Source organism: Acanthisitta chloris, unplaced genomic scaffold (genome assembly GCF_000695815.1).
Source record: "Acanthisitta chloris isolate BGI_N310 unplaced genomic scaffold, ASM69581v1 scaffold12541, whole genome shotgun sequence".
NCBI classification, from domain to species: Eukaryota; Metazoa; Chordata; class Aves; order Passeriformes; family Acanthisittidae; genus Acanthisitta; species Acanthisitta chloris.
Genome location: NW_008657695.1, coordinates 21,433 through 38,624, shown reverse-complemented (window position 1 = coordinate 38,624; position 17,192 = coordinate 21,433). Strand labels below are relative to the sequence as shown.

General features: G+C 35.9%; 1 protein-coding gene across 1 annotated transcript in view; it reads right to left on the bottom strand.

Moving 5' to 3' along the window:
* Window positions 1-805: 805 nt before the first annotated feature.
* The window catches only part of LOC103811831 (2-oxoisovalerate dehydrogenase subunit beta, mitochondrial-like), a gene marked incomplete at both ends in the record, with an annotated part of 37,476 nt that continues 21,089 nt past the window's right edge, over window positions 806-17,192 (bottom strand). Inside the window, one exon of the mRNA XM_009084828.1 lies at window positions 806-892. Coding sequence (XP_009083076.1) covers window positions 806-892 — 87 coding nt within the window. The remainder of the gene's footprint in view (window positions 893-17,192) is intronic.

Sequence of the window (17,192 nt, the reverse complement as noted above, 5' to 3'; positions counted from 1 at the left end):
TAATTCCCAAGCTTTAATTACAGCCTATATGGTTTATATTTTGTGAATTTTAGAATTCCACTTCTCTCTGATCCTGTAATTTAACTATGCTAGAATAATCAGAAAGTAGCAATCAGGTGATGATGGACACACTTTAGGTGTTTCTATATGACTGATGTGTGTAGGAAAGAAATCAAGGTAAGAGGAATATCTGTATGCAAGTAGAGATATAAAACACATCAGGAATCTGAAAGGGACTCTTACAAAAGTTAAAGCTTCATGCTCCAGGTACTGGAGTACACCTCAGCCTTTCAAGCTCTACACGTGTCTGAGTATCACCAGAACTACACCTGAACCACTTCTGCAGATTCCTTTTCTACTGAGGTCTCTGAGCACTGTGTAATGTCACACTGTACTGTGGTGGACCTAGGCTCTGATTCCAACATTCCTAGAATGTATGCTGAAGAATGCATGTTTTAAGAAGCTTCAGGGACAAACATATGAGAAAAATAAAACAGCACATTAAAAACAGATTATACATACAGATTTTTCCTCTGCATCTGATGACACATTCTCCCTGTTCTGCAGCGAAAGCTAAATTTCTAGCTCAACAGATGCTATGCACAGTGCCTGGTAGGTACATAATTTCTCAGCTGTTCAGATAAAGTAAGGCAAAAGCATCCACAAAACTGAAAATTAATAAAAATGTAGAAGAGAATAACTTGAAAAAAATGAAACTTCAATTTTTAATGTAGTAATAAGTATATTTTCTATAGGTAAACATATTCAGCCATGCAGAACACTTAAAAACAAATAACCTGTGTACCTGAACTGTGGAACTGATTTCAGATGCAAATCCTCCTGTCAAGGGAGCCTCATGGCTAATCAGCAATCGCCCAGTCTTTGCCACCGACTGAAAAAGAGAAACAAAATCCCACAATGTCATCAAATTACAGTTCTGGTGAATTCTCACTCGTACTACTTGCGAATATACGAAACGTGATTTTATTAGCAGCATTAGACCATAGCTACTTTTCCCCTCTTGCATTTTCAGTGAAAGATAAATTATACTAAAAGACTATAAAGAGTAATTAATAGAATGTTTTTCACATTTACTGTCTTTATATATTCAACTCAATTTTAAGCAAATATCACGAATAAAAATTGATTCCACTGTATATGAATTTAGACTATCAATGCAAATGGTAACATTTCTGAAAGAGAAAAAGGCTTTTAACAAGTAGTCAGTACAAACCTGAATCCTGAAAATACTAGAAGACACAAATGTAAAGAAAACCTTTACTGATGTCTCTGCACAACCAGATCCTACATAAAGTCATGAATCATAGCTATTCAGGAAGTAAAATCGTTAAATAAAAATTTTAGCAAGAAAACATGTGGATTAGTGCTGCTTTTTAAAGTTTTATGTGGCATTTAGAAGCAATGTGTTATAATTTTAGGTCTCAATGTTTGTGCAGTTTTTATGTGATCTACTTTATAAATTGATACGCAGCATAATATATACAGAAGGTGCTCTAAGCATCTTAATGAACCAATACTTTGTTCATTGTGAAACACAACAATGAAAGCAAAAGATTTTTAATCTGATGGGAACATAAAGCTTCACCACACCCAAATATTTTGAAGCTTATTGCAACTACACACTCAATTGCCTAAAATTGAACAGTATCAGAAACCTTTCTCCAGAAACATGGCAGCAAAGTCTGTTTCTGTAACACATATTTCAAAATTATAATAATAAAGTGCCTAAAAAGTCTCATAAACTTCTAGACATGCACATCAGAAAAAAATCATATTAATGTATATGTTAATCTTTCAAGAACAGTTAGAGTCTGATATTTAAGATAAGTACATAGTGTACTGCTGATGTACCATTAGTCATCAAGTGGAAAAGCCCAAGACAGCACTAGCTATCAGATCAGACTTGCTGAATACTGTGATCTTCAGTGCAATGTCTACAGTAGCTCATTCTCCAGTCAGGCAGCTCTGTGTTATCTACATGATAGAATACATAAAGGCAATGCCTTTATTATGCAGCTTTCCCTCTGATTCAAGTACTTTTCTAATTCTCTTGCTTTCCTAGCAATGACTCAATCAGTGGCTCTAAGCAACTCATCGACAGATGTACTGGCAACTCACAGGCTACAAACATGATCCATATATTGCACCATGAAGTGGTCTAACAACATCCAGAGCTAAACAGGACAGAAAAAGGCATTTCAACGCCTGGAAAGTAATCCAGATACACAGGCTGATTTCCTGAATGGTTTTTGCCAGCACTGGAAACTCATATCTAAAGAAGCAGAGGCATTAACTGCACTATAAATCTGTCCAATACATCACAACAACAGTTCAACGAACAAAATGTACACTCCAGTCTTCAGCTGATATGATAAAACTGATACAGTTGGGTGCAAGTTGCTATGGCAAAAGTCATACAACTAATCGATTCTAAAGTTTAATTTTGTGGTGGGTTTTGTGGGGTTTTTTAATCCTCTTTTATCTTAAAGAAAGATTCTTTTACATATACTCATTCTGAAGCTTCACATTTTGATACATTGCAAGTTATCACTAAAGCAACAGGTTTCTCAAAATATAACAGTATGAAACACGCACTGTGAGAAAGCAAATAGGAAAATTCACATGGGATAAGGCCAATAATCCAGCAGTCCAGCATCCTATCTCACTTACTCCTAGAGTAAGGATAGGGCCTTTAATGTGCTCCTTCACAGAATCACAGAATCAATCAGGTCAGAAAAGACCTCTGAGATCATCAAGTCCAACCTATGACCTAACACCACCATGTCAACTAGACCATGGCACCAAGTGCCATGTCCATTCACTCCTTAAACACCTTCAGGGATGGAGACTCCACCACCTGCCTCAGCAGACTGTTCCTATGCCAAAAATCCTTCACTGTGTCTCAGCCTCCAATTATCTGAACATCATAGGTTGCGTGTATCCAATATGGTTTCTTGCATTAAGTAGCTGGATAACTTTTCTTTCATCTGTTCTCAAACAGAACCCATGTAAACAATAGAGGAAAAAAAAAGGGGAAAAAAATCTCTTTTTGGATGCCTGCTTCTCCTATATGAGAAATCCTTGGTTTTACATATGATTCCCAAGGGCTTCAAGAACTCCTTGCCTGTAGGAGCTTGTTAAGAGCAAGCAAACAGCTGTTACCACCAAGCATTGCATACAAATCACTCCATCCTGCTAAAACACACACACTATATATATATATATATATATACACACACATATATATGTCACTCCTGATACAAAACCACACTAGTATAGCTTTGTTGCTTTTAGAACCCATCCTAGCTTAGTCAGGGCCAGCATGGATCCCTGCACCACACTGTGCCATGTAGAAATACCTTAAAAATTCTCTCAATGGTTTAACCAGAATCAAAGTGAGCAGAACTGAACCACTACCCTGCACTGCAAATAGAGCCATGGATTTTAAGGGGGGATGCAAGTCATGCAATCTTAATTACAGTATTTCTAGTGCTTGCAAATCCATCACACCTATTGGTAAGTTGTTGCAGTGTTTAAGCGCCTTCCTTGTTAAAATTTTGCACCTTATTTCCAAACTAATTTGGCTAACTTCAAAGCTGTTTGGTCTTATTTTATTTTTGTTTGCTAGAAGGAGACACCATCTATGATCACATTTCTGCTCCCAACATGAATATGTTAAACTGTGATCAAATGGTCTCTTAACCACAATTTTACTAAGCTAAGCAGACCTACATCTAAATCTTTCAGCAAACAGCACACTTCCAATTCCTTCATCATTCTCACAATCTTACCCTGAATCATCTCCAGTTTTCAATGTCCTTTTTGAAGCACACCCATCTGGAACCAGCATTCCAGACTTTTTCAGAACACCACCAAACACAGAGATAATACAGCCTTAGTACTGCAGCACTTGGATGTATGAGACCTTTTGGCCAAGGCATAACAACGTGAGTCCAGCTTTAATTGATGACTGAAATCCCCTGTTCTTGGGAAAGAAGGTTTTGTCCTTAAAGGATAATTGCTTCCTGGAATAAAGATGGAAATATAGTGTACATTTATTATTTCAAGACACAAAATTATATTTGGATATGCTGAAAAATACATTGTATGCCTGAGCCTAGCTCAGTTAATGAGCTTATCTTCTCTTTTATCAGTGAGTGTCTATTTTAGCTGTTTCTTCAGCTGTTTGCTAAATCTAATTATTTATCAGTAACAGTTTTACATGTGTTCCGTATATTTTATAGAAATATTTTTTTTAAAAAACGGTCAAAATCCAACTTTGCAGGACCTTAAGACTTTACTATTTCCATTCACTAACACTGCCCCTTTTGCTTGCTGATCTTTAAAGTCCAGATATACTTCTGAGGGCACTAAGAGATTCTGCAGGAATGTTGTGTCTGGAATTAAATGAAAACGGAAACTTGGTTTTGCCATCTTTAGTAACAGACCATAAAGGGAAGTCAGAGACAACATCCAGGTGTTTAGAGAGCATGGCTCCTCTTTCTGCCATGGTCACTCTGTGCTTTCACAGCCAAGTTCAGGTGATGCAACCTTGGGCTTCTAAAAGGAAGAGGTCCTACCCCGTCCAGAACCTCCAGAAGGCAGCACAGATCCCAGTTATGCCACACCACTGTCACCTGTGGTATATCCAGTCACTACAAAAGAGACTCTAGGGCTTTTGACTACTAAATTAACCCCAAAATAAAACCAGAAGGTAACACTGACTATACTTTTCCACCTTGATCTCATTGTCACGGATGCTTTATGTTGGTGTGATTCACAAGGATGACAACTGATGTCACATCAGAGCAAAAGGCTAATGGTGTGACCACTCTGATAAGGAAATGTAACAAAAACCCAAATGCCTTTGCAAGAAGAATACTTTCAGAGTGCAGTCTGAAGGTTTTCTGAACTGCAGCCCAGCGTTTTTGCAGTGAAGCAGCTGAGCAAATTGCTTTCAACCTCCCTGACCACACTCTTTTTCCAAGAGTTTCTATAATCACTTTTCTGTTCAACTCTCAATTCATCACGTTGGCCACTTCCTCCTCTCCTACACGCACTGGTGACAGAAGAAAACAACACAAGTCTGGCACTTCCAAGTGCTTTGAAATCTAAGTGTTGACACTACCAATAACATATTCTGCCCTTACTTAGGAGTAAGCAGTCTTGAAATGAGTTTGATAGTAAATTGCATTTTACTCTATTCCTCTCCACACATAGCAGCACCACTACTTCCAGTGTAAACCAGCTGCTTCACTCATACAGCAACTGCTTTGAAAGAAATGATCAAAGTCAGAATTTTGTTATAAATGGCTGTTATTTTGTCACAATGGAAAACTGCCTATTTTCTTTAAGAAAATCTTCTTCTCAGATTAAAAAGATTTTCCATCTCTTATAGAAAAGGAATAATTTTGATGTTCACTTTCCCATTTAAATTTTTGCATCCTTTTGACTGTGTTCATTAGAGTCTCTAAACATTTCCTGTATAATTGAAAAACTAGTTTTCCACAATAATTTGAAAAAAGCCAGCAAAAGTACTGAAATTGTATTTGTATTGGATCCCATTTTGCACTAAGCATGTATGAAACAATTATAAAACTGTATAAATATGAATAATAATAGATACGTGCTTTTACCCAAAACACATCAAAATACAGAAGCTTCTAAAGAAAAAAGTACTTGGTAATGTTTCAATAAATGCCTTGTAAAACATTTTTCAGTTTCATTTGTAGATCAGCTTTAATGAATTTGTACTTGGAAAATGTAAAACCTGAGGGAGGCTGCTTACCCCAACCCATTAGTTCTACTTTCCTTTTAATGTTTTAATAACAAACAAAACTGCATAGCAGCATTCTTGGTAGTGAACACCATAAGCATAGGGATAGAAATCAGATCCCAGATTTTTATTCAGCATTTCCCACAAAGGAATATGTAACATAACCTGCCAGATGAATCACTGAAGATTCATTTACTTGGCACATGCAGATCCATAGGATGACACATCCCAAACACAATGAATTGTTTGTGCATGTGATATATTGACAATCTTCAATGCAGTTATTCCCATCCCCAAGGGGAGGGTGCAAAGAAGACAGAGCCAGGTGCTTTTAAGAGGTACCCAGAGCCTGGACTGCACAGCTTGTTATTATACTGACATTGCACTACAAAGTGGTTAAACCTCTGCACTTTTAAACCTACATCAGGATGGATCTTTTCCCAGTTTAAAACGTATGCATGGCAGGAACAGTTCATAAAGAACTAATGTGACCACAGCAGGGATGCACATATGAAACATCTCACAGAGAAATGTTAGCACAACCATAAAACTTAGTGACTCCACGCACTAGGATTTTAACATTCCAGCATGTATCATTTTACACAATAAATGCCAAAAATAATTCTGAAGTACTAATGTGGGTTCTTCCTGCATAGCACCAAAAACATAATGCTGTAGTGTGAAGGTGGTGGTGCAGAGATAATGGCAAATGAAAACAAACACAGGAATAACACAATGTAACATGGAAAATTTAAAGAATTAGATTCAAAACTGAAAATGCTGACTACAGAGCTAGGTGGAACATCCCAAAAAGCAATGAAGATAAAACAGTTATGGCCTTTACATCCTACACCACATTGTTGGGGTATGGCTGAGATTATCAACAAAGAGCTTTATAAGCTTCCTGCAACGCCAACAACCAAAGACAGATTCCCAATGTGTTAGATACCATAAAAATACAGAGTAACAGAAAATTCCTCTCCAAAACAACTTGCAATTTAAATAGCTGAGACTGTGAAGAGAAAAGAGAGATGCCACACAGCAGGATGCATTTCAATACAGTCTGGGCTGCTTGATGCAGTTTTTAGTAGAACAGTGTTAAAGTAGATTAAAAGGACAGATATTCTACCAAGTAATGACTAGCTCTCTAATGCCTTTCAGTGAACTTACTCTTGTAAAACAACACTGCTACCTACCCTCTAGTAATACTTTCCTCACACATTTCTATGTACCCTAAACCAGGTACTTGCTAAGAAAACAGTAGCTGCTAAGAATGGTCGTAGGATGTGGGGACAGTGGAGAAAAGGTGTATTTTGTGCAGATGGATATTCCTGCTTAACCTAAAATTATTCAAGAACATACTAACCAAATTCAGTAAGAAATAGGCAAAGAAAAATTCTGGCCTTTTGATATTCTTAAAATAAATTGCTACAAACATACTGGAATCAATTGTTTAGGAAACAAAACTGATTCAGAATTAAAAAATAAATTTTAAAATAAAACCCATCTGGTTCATTCTTACCACTTCATATACATGATACTGATTTTATCCCATTCTTGTCCTCCACCTCTTCACACCTCATTTGTTTCTGATACTGGAAGTTCTCCTTAGCAGTGACAATAAATATTTTTATACACATTTAGTGCTGTTCACTTCTGAAGACTCCACATACAATCTGATAACACTGCAGAAATAAGTAACATGATTATTTTAAAACTTCTTTTAACCAAATGCCTCTAAATCTCCCAGTCATTGTCTTCTAGTAAAATCTATGAACAGATTTCATAAATAGACTTTTTAAGCATAATGGCAACTGACCTTATGGAAAATATTCATAAATCTGCTGGACTCATGATTCCCCAATACTTTGAACTATATTTGCATACTTGACCACAATTAAATACATCTATTCAAATAATCCTGCTTAGTGTGTAGCCTAAACCATAAAATTTAATAGCAAAGGTTTTAAAAACAAAATCTTTAGCAGCAGTCTCCAACCTTCACCAGTCTGACCAATAGCTAATAAAACACCATTGACAAATTTGTCTTTCCTTCCACCTCTAAAATACTTTTTAATTTCTCTTTATGGAAGCAGAATTCAGAAGTCTCAGGAAATATAGATGAACAATGCTGCATCAAAGAGATCCTCTGCACTAAAGAGGTCCTTTTCATCCCAGAAATCTTCTAATGGACACATTCTAAGACACCCTTCAAGTTTGTGTGGCATCATCACATTCAGTTGACATTCCATGGAGAGAAGTCCGAGTTGTTTTTTATTCCTTTATTATTTTAAGTATAACATTAAACATACAAATTAGAGTCTTCAGTTTTTCTATACTCATGCTCAAAGCTAACACTTGTTTTAGGCCTTAGAAATTAAAAGCAATTAATAACAAGATCTGAGAGTAGTTAGCCCTCCTACTGCCTTTCAGAAATGATGTGGAGATTGTTTATGAACAGTCACAAGTTTTGAAGATTTCATTTGTCCCTCAAATTCCTGGAATAATCAGGCTGTAATACTACATATTCTGTTTACTATAATGGTTTTTTATTTAAAATAAAATAAAATTCAAGCTTTTGAGTTTGACTCTCTTTTGAGATTCCCCCAAGACAACTTTTAAGGAAAGACTGCAGTCTTCTACACCCAATAAAGCTGGTAAAAACCCACATTGTGTAAGATGCAAGTCCCAAACTCTTAGAGGCACCTACCTCAGGACTATCGAGGCACCTAAACCCCTGAGACACTAAGACTACCTAGCTAGCTTTATTACTCCCCTTATGACCACCACCATTCCCTATTCAGTACCTTAGCTCTTCCAGGTGCTCCGACTCTCATACAGAGTCACATGGAAAAGTCAGGCAGCAAAGTCGAATCATAAAACATTATGAGGATGAACAGTGGCTCAGCTGGACTCCTACATGCAATTTGTTCTTTTATTCTTGAAAAACAGATGGAATCATGGCCAGTTCTTAAAGAACTTCCATAGACAATCCAGTTATTTGTAAGATTCGTAACTCTTCTGTTAATCCAAATGTTGTACTACTCTTCCTGTGCAGAACACCAGATAGAAAATCTCTTCAGGTATTTTGGAGGATCTAAGAACGAGCCAACTAATTCACTGCCATACTCACACCCCAACACACACACACAAAACCACTGTCTGGAAGAAATTTTAGCATTATTCATCCAGAAGCAAAACACTGTGCTGCCAGATATGATCCACATAACAGGCCTCCTTAGACAAATTTTATTGAAGCTAACTACAGGTTTGGAGAGCTCTCTGTTCTTAAAAGGAAAAAAACAGCATCAGTTCACCAAAAAAAAGAAAAAAAAAAAGTAAAACAGTCTGAAATTTTATTGCTGAACACAATACTTTCATTTTCCCCCATAAAATTACTCAGTAGCTTCTAACACGATTTAAACAACCATGTAGGATAAACACTAGCTATAGTGTCCCAGCAAAAATCCTGCTTTAATCCAAAGAGAAAGATTTAAATGAAACTGATGTTTCTTAAAGCTGTAGAGGAAGAGAAAGACTGTGCGAAGAATGTAAGAACTTGAAGGTAGAAGAGAGAAGAAAAACATGAATTCTAGAAAAGGAGAAGTGCAGGGATGTAGATGAAGAACAGCAAGAAAAAAGAAAAGGCCACAGCAAGACAGATGCCAAGTTGCAGAAAGAAAATATCTGAATTCTGGAAAGTATGGAGAAAGGAACAACAAATGCTGGCAATACCAATTGTGGCATATCCCTTGTCTGTTTTTCACTCTGGTTCATACTGGGAGTTCTAGCATGACTAGGACAGCAGTGAGACTTTGTTCAGGCCATGACAGTTCACTATCAGCTTGATTTATGCACCTTGCTCTTTAGCCCTATAACAGTGTCTTCAAAGATTCCCTTCCACCTTCTTCTGCTCCATTTTAAGACGTAAGTCCCCCTGACAGTCTTCCAAACCACAAATATAACTGTTTACCTTTTCCTTTCATGAGAAAAAAACCAACCAACACCCACAATGCTCAAAGAATCCTTTCTAAGACATGAAGCATCCTCAGGCTACTGTATCGAACTGATCTGACCAACCTTTCAACAGAAAAAGATTGAATATCATGTTGTCAGACTAGCATGAACAGGACATGACTTCTAATAGAACATCACCTATCTGTTAGCTAATCATGCCAGCCAGAACAACTGATAACAGAAATAATCAGGTGTAACATTTCATAACTAGGGATTTGGGTTTTTAAACCACAAACAGGAACAAAGAAATTCTGCTCTACTCCATACCAAGATGTTGGCATAGCACAAAAATAAATCTCCTTGATTAAGAAAGATATTTTATGCTTCAAAACACTTCCATCCTGAGTCAGAAGTCTTCTACATCTCTCAACAGAGAAAAATATTCCTAAGCTGACTCCCATTCCCTGCATCTATTTATCTAACCACAGAATATCCTTGCTCTTGAGGTTCACACAAACCAGACATCCTAACAATTGCCCTTATGATGTAAACAAATAGCAAGTGAACGTTAAGAAGAGATTTCTCAACCCAAGACAAATATGCAGCCTTCTAAAAAAAGGGATATAAATGTTTAAAAACAGTGTTCTAAATCATCAAACTTTCATAGATACATATTTGGCTAAAATAATGAACTCGGCACTAACTCAGCGTTCTCCAGTTGCCACATGTTCACAAAACATAGTTGCCACATGTACACAGAACATTTTAGACAGAGAAGAAGGGAACATCAATAGGTTTCTAGCCACCAATAAACACCTGTGAAGATGTCTTTCAAGTGTGTGGTAAGCAAAGAACCACTTTGACAACATACTTCAGATCAGCAACTGTCTTTTCCAAGTAACACTGCAAGAGTCACATTAAGGAAGAGCAGAGCATGTATGGTCAGTCTGAAAGGTAGTGCATTTTATAATCTGAACAACCATTTTTAAAATCTATACTACACTTCTCAAAAAAATCTTACTAAAACTCCCAAAGAAGCAGGAGCTTCAGCATCTATGCATCCAGCATCTGCTTCATTCCTATTTCCTGAATTTCATACCAATTCTGATAGCACAAATTCATACAGCTCATCACAGAGAGCTGAATCTGTTTCATGCAGCTGTTGAACCCTCTTATGCCTAGAATTTATTTTACTTAGCATCTGAATTGGTAACATGGATTACATGGGAAAGTACAAGGCAATATAATGGAAAGATCTGATCAAAATAATAATTAAATAATTTAAGAAAAATAAGAAGTAGATCGTGATGCTCAAGTAGGTGTCTGAAAATGAGAGCTGTGCCATCTTTGACCCCTTTCAAAAACAAGCACTAGCAGGTATCTAATAGATGTGACAATTATTTGAATGACAGATTGTTTACAGAATTTTGTGCCAAGTATCTTGCAAACATATGCTTTACAAATTACTGTATCCCTTGTTTATGTTCTTAATCTATTTTTTCTGTATTACTTCCCATTTAAATTAATTTTTCTAAAGCAATAACCAATTCACCTTCTCTTTTCACTCTTTCAGTGTTATATTTTGTCCTATTCTCCCTTCTAGCTTTTGTGCCCTCTTCATCAAAGCCATCTAAGCAATCCTCATGTCATTTCTTCTACAACATCCATTCTTTTCTCTCAGTTACACACTATCTGTATCTGATCTACTTCACCTAATGGAAAACTGAATAGTCAGTTTCAAGGTATATATTCATTTTCAGCCTGTCAGCCAAGAAAATGAGAGTCCTGCAACCTGAACTCATTTTCCTGTCCAGAATCGTCCTGACAATCATTTTGCAGCCAAATGCAAGTCTTAAAAATATTAAGTTCCTGCAAACCTGGTAAAAATCAGTCTCTCTGAGGAATATTAGTACTCCTGCTAACTTACTGAACTAACAAACCATGAGCTGCACTTAACACTATCTTTCCTACAGCTCTTTCAGCAACCAGTAAGCACCAATAAATTCTTAGTCACTTTTTGTCTAACCAGCCTTTTCATACAGGAGCTGAGCATCCTAATGTAAGTAAATGGATCATATGGAATGATGGAAGGTAGGAAATATCAAACACAAATCCATAGAAAAACAGGCTTCAATACTCATGCAGTAAATATTTTGCATTCTTTATCATAACATCGTTATCCGAAGTAAAGAAATAAATTCATTTCTATGCCTTCATAGCATTCATGGGAAGAGAAAAGATGCTAAGGGCAAATCCAAAATCCATGGAACATATATCTGAGAGTTCTCTGGGGTTCTTTTTCAGACTCCCATTTCATGGAACATTCCTACTATGCTGTTGGGATTTTAAAATCATTAACACAGAGTTCCCACTTTGTAATTTGCCTGTAACTTTTTAATATATATTTCCAGTAAAATACCATGAAACATGAAACAATAGCTATTTTCTATTTAAGCAACAACTCTGCTGCTTCTACAATAACTAGTTTGATCGTTTTGACGTGTGTCACTCAATCCAGTAATATGGATATAATTTCCTTTTCCTCTGAAGAGTGACTACAGCTGCAATGCTTGGTATAAAGGTAAAACATTACCTCTCTATAGCAACTGCTTAAGATTACAGAATGACTCAGTCTATATAAACTTGCAGCTTTTACTACTCCTGTTTTCTGGACCAATTGTATGTGACAAAAAGTCTGAAGCTGTATGATATAAACAGAGGTTGATATTCAGTAATCTTTATCCATAAATTTGTCTTTTATAATCTATGATTCTATTTTCTGACAAATGCCACTATTACAATCTTTCAGCATGTTCCATTAATGCCTTCCATGTCCAAGCTACAACTAATAAAAAGATTAGGTTACACTGAAATAAGAACTCATCCCAATTTTCAAAGACATTAAAAAAGGTCAATCATGTGCCTTTTAGCTCTATTTGTACTCAACCAAATTTGTTCTCCAATTATCCATTTCCATTAAGTTTAATGGTCCTTGTGCACAAGTGACATGCTACTTAGAGCTATAGTTAGCCAATGACCTTTGATGGGTTAGCACAGGATGATAAAGCATTAACATACAAACTGTCACAAAACACATGCGTTTGCCACTGACGTCAATGGAAGTCTCTTCAATGACAAACACCAAACCAAGCCTCATATTTGAGACAGGCATTTCTCAGCACTCAATAGAGCTACATTTAACTGCTACACTCAACCTTTTAACATGTGTTAGCCCTAGGATCACTAATTATAGAGATTTAAAAATGTACACAGAAGAAAGTCTATCTATAGACAAGAAATACATTTTGCTTTCAAATACTTGTGAAAGTAACCAGAGAAAAACAGCTTATTTCCATTAACTGATACATATTTTTTCACTGTACTGATCACCATAGCATCAAAATGAGTCAGCAGCATGAACAAATTACCAGCAATAAGACTTCATAAATATTCTTTATTTATTTAGCATATACTCCTCAAGGAACTAACTATTTGGCTTTTTCTGTTCCACATGGTACACAGACATTTACATTTTTCACTGAGAATAGTAGTTTAAAAGACATGCTGAACCCTTTACATGCTTATCAACTAAAAAACAGCAATCCTCTTGATATGTCACAGAATAAATAATGAAAGCCTGTATTTCATTCACTGCAGAGTTCTGAGTATTGCTGAATAATGGACTTTGTTCCCTCCTTTCTGATTAGTTCTTACTATTAACATATCTGAGACAGTGTTTACTCTAGACACTTTGCAACATGATACTCTTAGACTATGTGTCACATGAATATTTTTCTCCAAAATCACTAAGGCTGTTTTTATGTTCAACACCAGATAAGGATGCAGACAGAAAACACTGAACTTGGCACAAGAACCATACAAGGCACATATGAGCCCTTCTTGCCTGAAGCTTTGATTTCCTAATGTAATACTATTGAATAACACTCATTTCAACTAAAAAATTAACCCTGCATCACTGCAAACATTGAAATGCCTGTAGAGATCTCCTTATTTCCATCCTTCACATCTGCAAAGCCCTGAGTGAGATGATGTTAAATACAGATCCCTGGAAATACCAAAGAGCTTTGTACATCTCAGAGCATGACAATGCAAGAAGCATAACCAAACTTGTTAACTGAGCACAACTATATTTGACCAGAATGAGCAATCATTAGGAGACCTATAGATCTGTCACAGATATTTATAAAACTTGGTTAGGTAGTGGAAGGGCCAGAGGGAAGACAAATTACCAAGCACTGTAGGTGGTAAACAAAATGTGTTTATTTACTAGTTGTCTCCACTTTCCTACTCTGAGCAACATTTGCTTACAGAAAACCACTCACTGCACACTCTCTCAGCAACTTACAAGATCCATAACAAACTCTGTGTTCTCTTGATATTCTTTGGAACTCTGTTTACAAAAAGTTATTCAGGAGCAGGTTTATCACAGCTTCTAGATTTCTCAGATAAAATTTGCTTGAGTGGAATGTAGTAATTTTAGAGAGTGACTGTTGCTTAGCCTTTGCTGTCATTTATTTTCCTCAAAGGGAATTGGTTAAGCAAATATTAGTTAGCATGCAGAATTCAGAAAACTGGAAAAAGGGACTAAGGGTCAGCATTGCAATGCCTTGAAGAAAATGAGACACAAGACCTAAAGCTTCGAAAGTTACTGGAAGTCCAAAATAATTAATGTATTTCCATTAGACAACACAGGAAAGAGAAGAGATTAATATACATTTTATAAATGGCAAGATCATGGCACAAAGAAATTGAGCAATTTGACAAATATCTCAAGCAGTATGTGGCAGAAAGGACCTGCAAGTTAGGCACTTGACTAATGCAAATCACAATTTATTTATGTAAAGATCATCATTACTGTATTACCAGTAAATACTTTATTTCTTTAGAAGTTTGTCAACCTATACAAGACTCAATACTTTAAGAACACACATGGCAAAAGCTCAAAACACCAGCAATTTCCTCAGCCCTTTGCTGAATCATCATCTGCTCAACCATGTTGGTTCTGACTTCAGGTAATAATGAAATAAATACTAAATTAATAAAGAAGACACGAGGGATGAGGAATATGAGTCTTCTGCTTCACAGTTATTTTGATCTTTTCCCAATACTGGAAAAGGAAAAAGATATTTTATTATAGTGTCCTTTAGGTCAGAAAACTACATAACATTATGATGCTTTAAGCAAAACAAGTTACAACCTTATTAAATATTTGACAACCACTGAACACACAGAGAAAAAATATAGAGATAAATTTATCTTTTGCATTTAGCAAATTCCAGTGTGCTACTAAGTCATTTCTGAACTAAGAAATGATACATATATTAGCTTTTCAATTACCCCAAGTAACTACCCCTAGAGAATCTCTACATTTTGCTACATTTCACTAGTGCAAGTAAATGTAATTAGGTGTAACAACCAAGATCTTTCAGGCTGAACTTCAAAATAGGTACATGAATCATGATGATCCTTAAATATCTAGATAATACCTTAAATCTAGTTGAATACATACCCAGTAACATATGCATTAACTGCTGCAAATACATTTTGATTGTCCAGTAGAAGGGACAATTTACAAGTGACTATACAGAGATTACTTTGAAAGATTTATCTTCTTTCACAGGAAAATAAAACTATATTAACACAAACTGCTGACAGTGTTTTTAAGACCTAATAATCATATTTTCCTCTAACTAATCCATTATTTAAAACATCGTTAATCCCTTAGCCAAAAAACAAAAGTGACAGCATCAAGGGATTTCTCTAATGTCAACAAAACACCATAGCTGGTAATCAGAAATTAATTGTTTCCACAGGCTTTTAAAAGCACAACATTTGTTGCCATCATATTGCAAATAGTTCAGCACTAACAAATGGAAAACTAATAGTCACATTGCTGGGCTTAATAATCTAAATAATTTTTTTTCCACAATTCTAATACCATGTTCCCTCTAAGGAGAAGCAGACAGAAAACACACACACCTCCCAAATATAATAAAGCTATTGAAATTTCTAAGGTAACTCTTCCAAAACTTTGGAAAAAAAATAGATCAGTTTTTGCCTTCAGTGGTAAAATAATGGGCCAGTTTAATAACAAATGATAAAAAAATGCCACATACTCTTTAAATTCAAAATAGATTCCCTTTTAGGACTAAAACCATATAAGCTCTTCCTCCTTAAGAAATCTGTAACCTTCCAAACACAGCACAATGTCTAGGTAGCATGTGAGTAAATGCACCAGAAATGCCAGATAGGCTAAAGTAGTATAGATTTGCACTTAGTTTAACCATATGCGAAAAGAGTACTCTTAGTTTTGTCATCTGCAGACCAAGTAACTTAATAAAACTGGAAATATGGGTGTTCTTTAGCTGGATGGAGAAATCAAATCTTTGTCACACAGCATTATAATGTAACCAAATGATTATAAATCACCATTTACTGCTTTCCTCCTCTGGAAAGTCTGATTAGCATTCTCTGTAAACAATTGCAAGTCTCAAGCTACAAGACATAAACCAAAGTGCAGTTCCAACTCACAGCACACTGTGCTGTTGATCTAAGTGATACAGCTATAGTTTAAACATAATATTGCTCAGGCAAAGGGATAAATACCTTGCATACAGATCAAATGGAATAAAAGTCTGAATTGCATGAGACTGGATGTGGCACTTAGTGCCATGGTCTAGTAACCATGGTAGGGTTGGACTCAATGATCTTTGAGGTCTCTTCCAACCAGGTTGATTCTATGATTCTATGATCTTAAAATTACCATGGTAAGCATTTATTCTCTTAGTGAAACTCAGGCTGAATGAACAATGCCCCTCACACCACCTGATTTTAAAAAAATGCTAAAGATTATTCTGATGTTCAACACGGATATTTTACATTGCTTCACATTAAGACCTTCCAATAATTATAAATTCAATTTCTGGCTGCTTTTTTATGCTATTTTTCATATTCTGTCATCCACAAGAAGGAAAAACAGTTTGAACTAATTCCTCCAAAAGACTTTTCATAATTTTATATATAAAAATCTTAGCTAGTTTTAAATAAAATAAACTGTCAAAACAACTGTATAACACCAGAACCTCAGGCTCACAAGATACAATGCTGATTAATGGCAAAACCATTTGCAGAGTAATCACACAAGTAGAAAAGTTGGGGAGGGACAACAGTGTGAATGAGAGAGTACAGAAAACTTGTTTTTTACTAACATTTATGAAAAGCAAAGATCACACAATTTCTATGCATATCTACCATTGTAGTGAGATTCACAAAGCAGTAAGTAAAATCACATTGCTCCCAGAATATATAGATGGGCAGTTCTTAGTCAAGGCATGGGCAGAAGAAAAGGACATGAATCAAGCATATGACAACATTCTAGCACTGCCAATTCAATCTCCTGCTTTTCTCTCACTGGTCC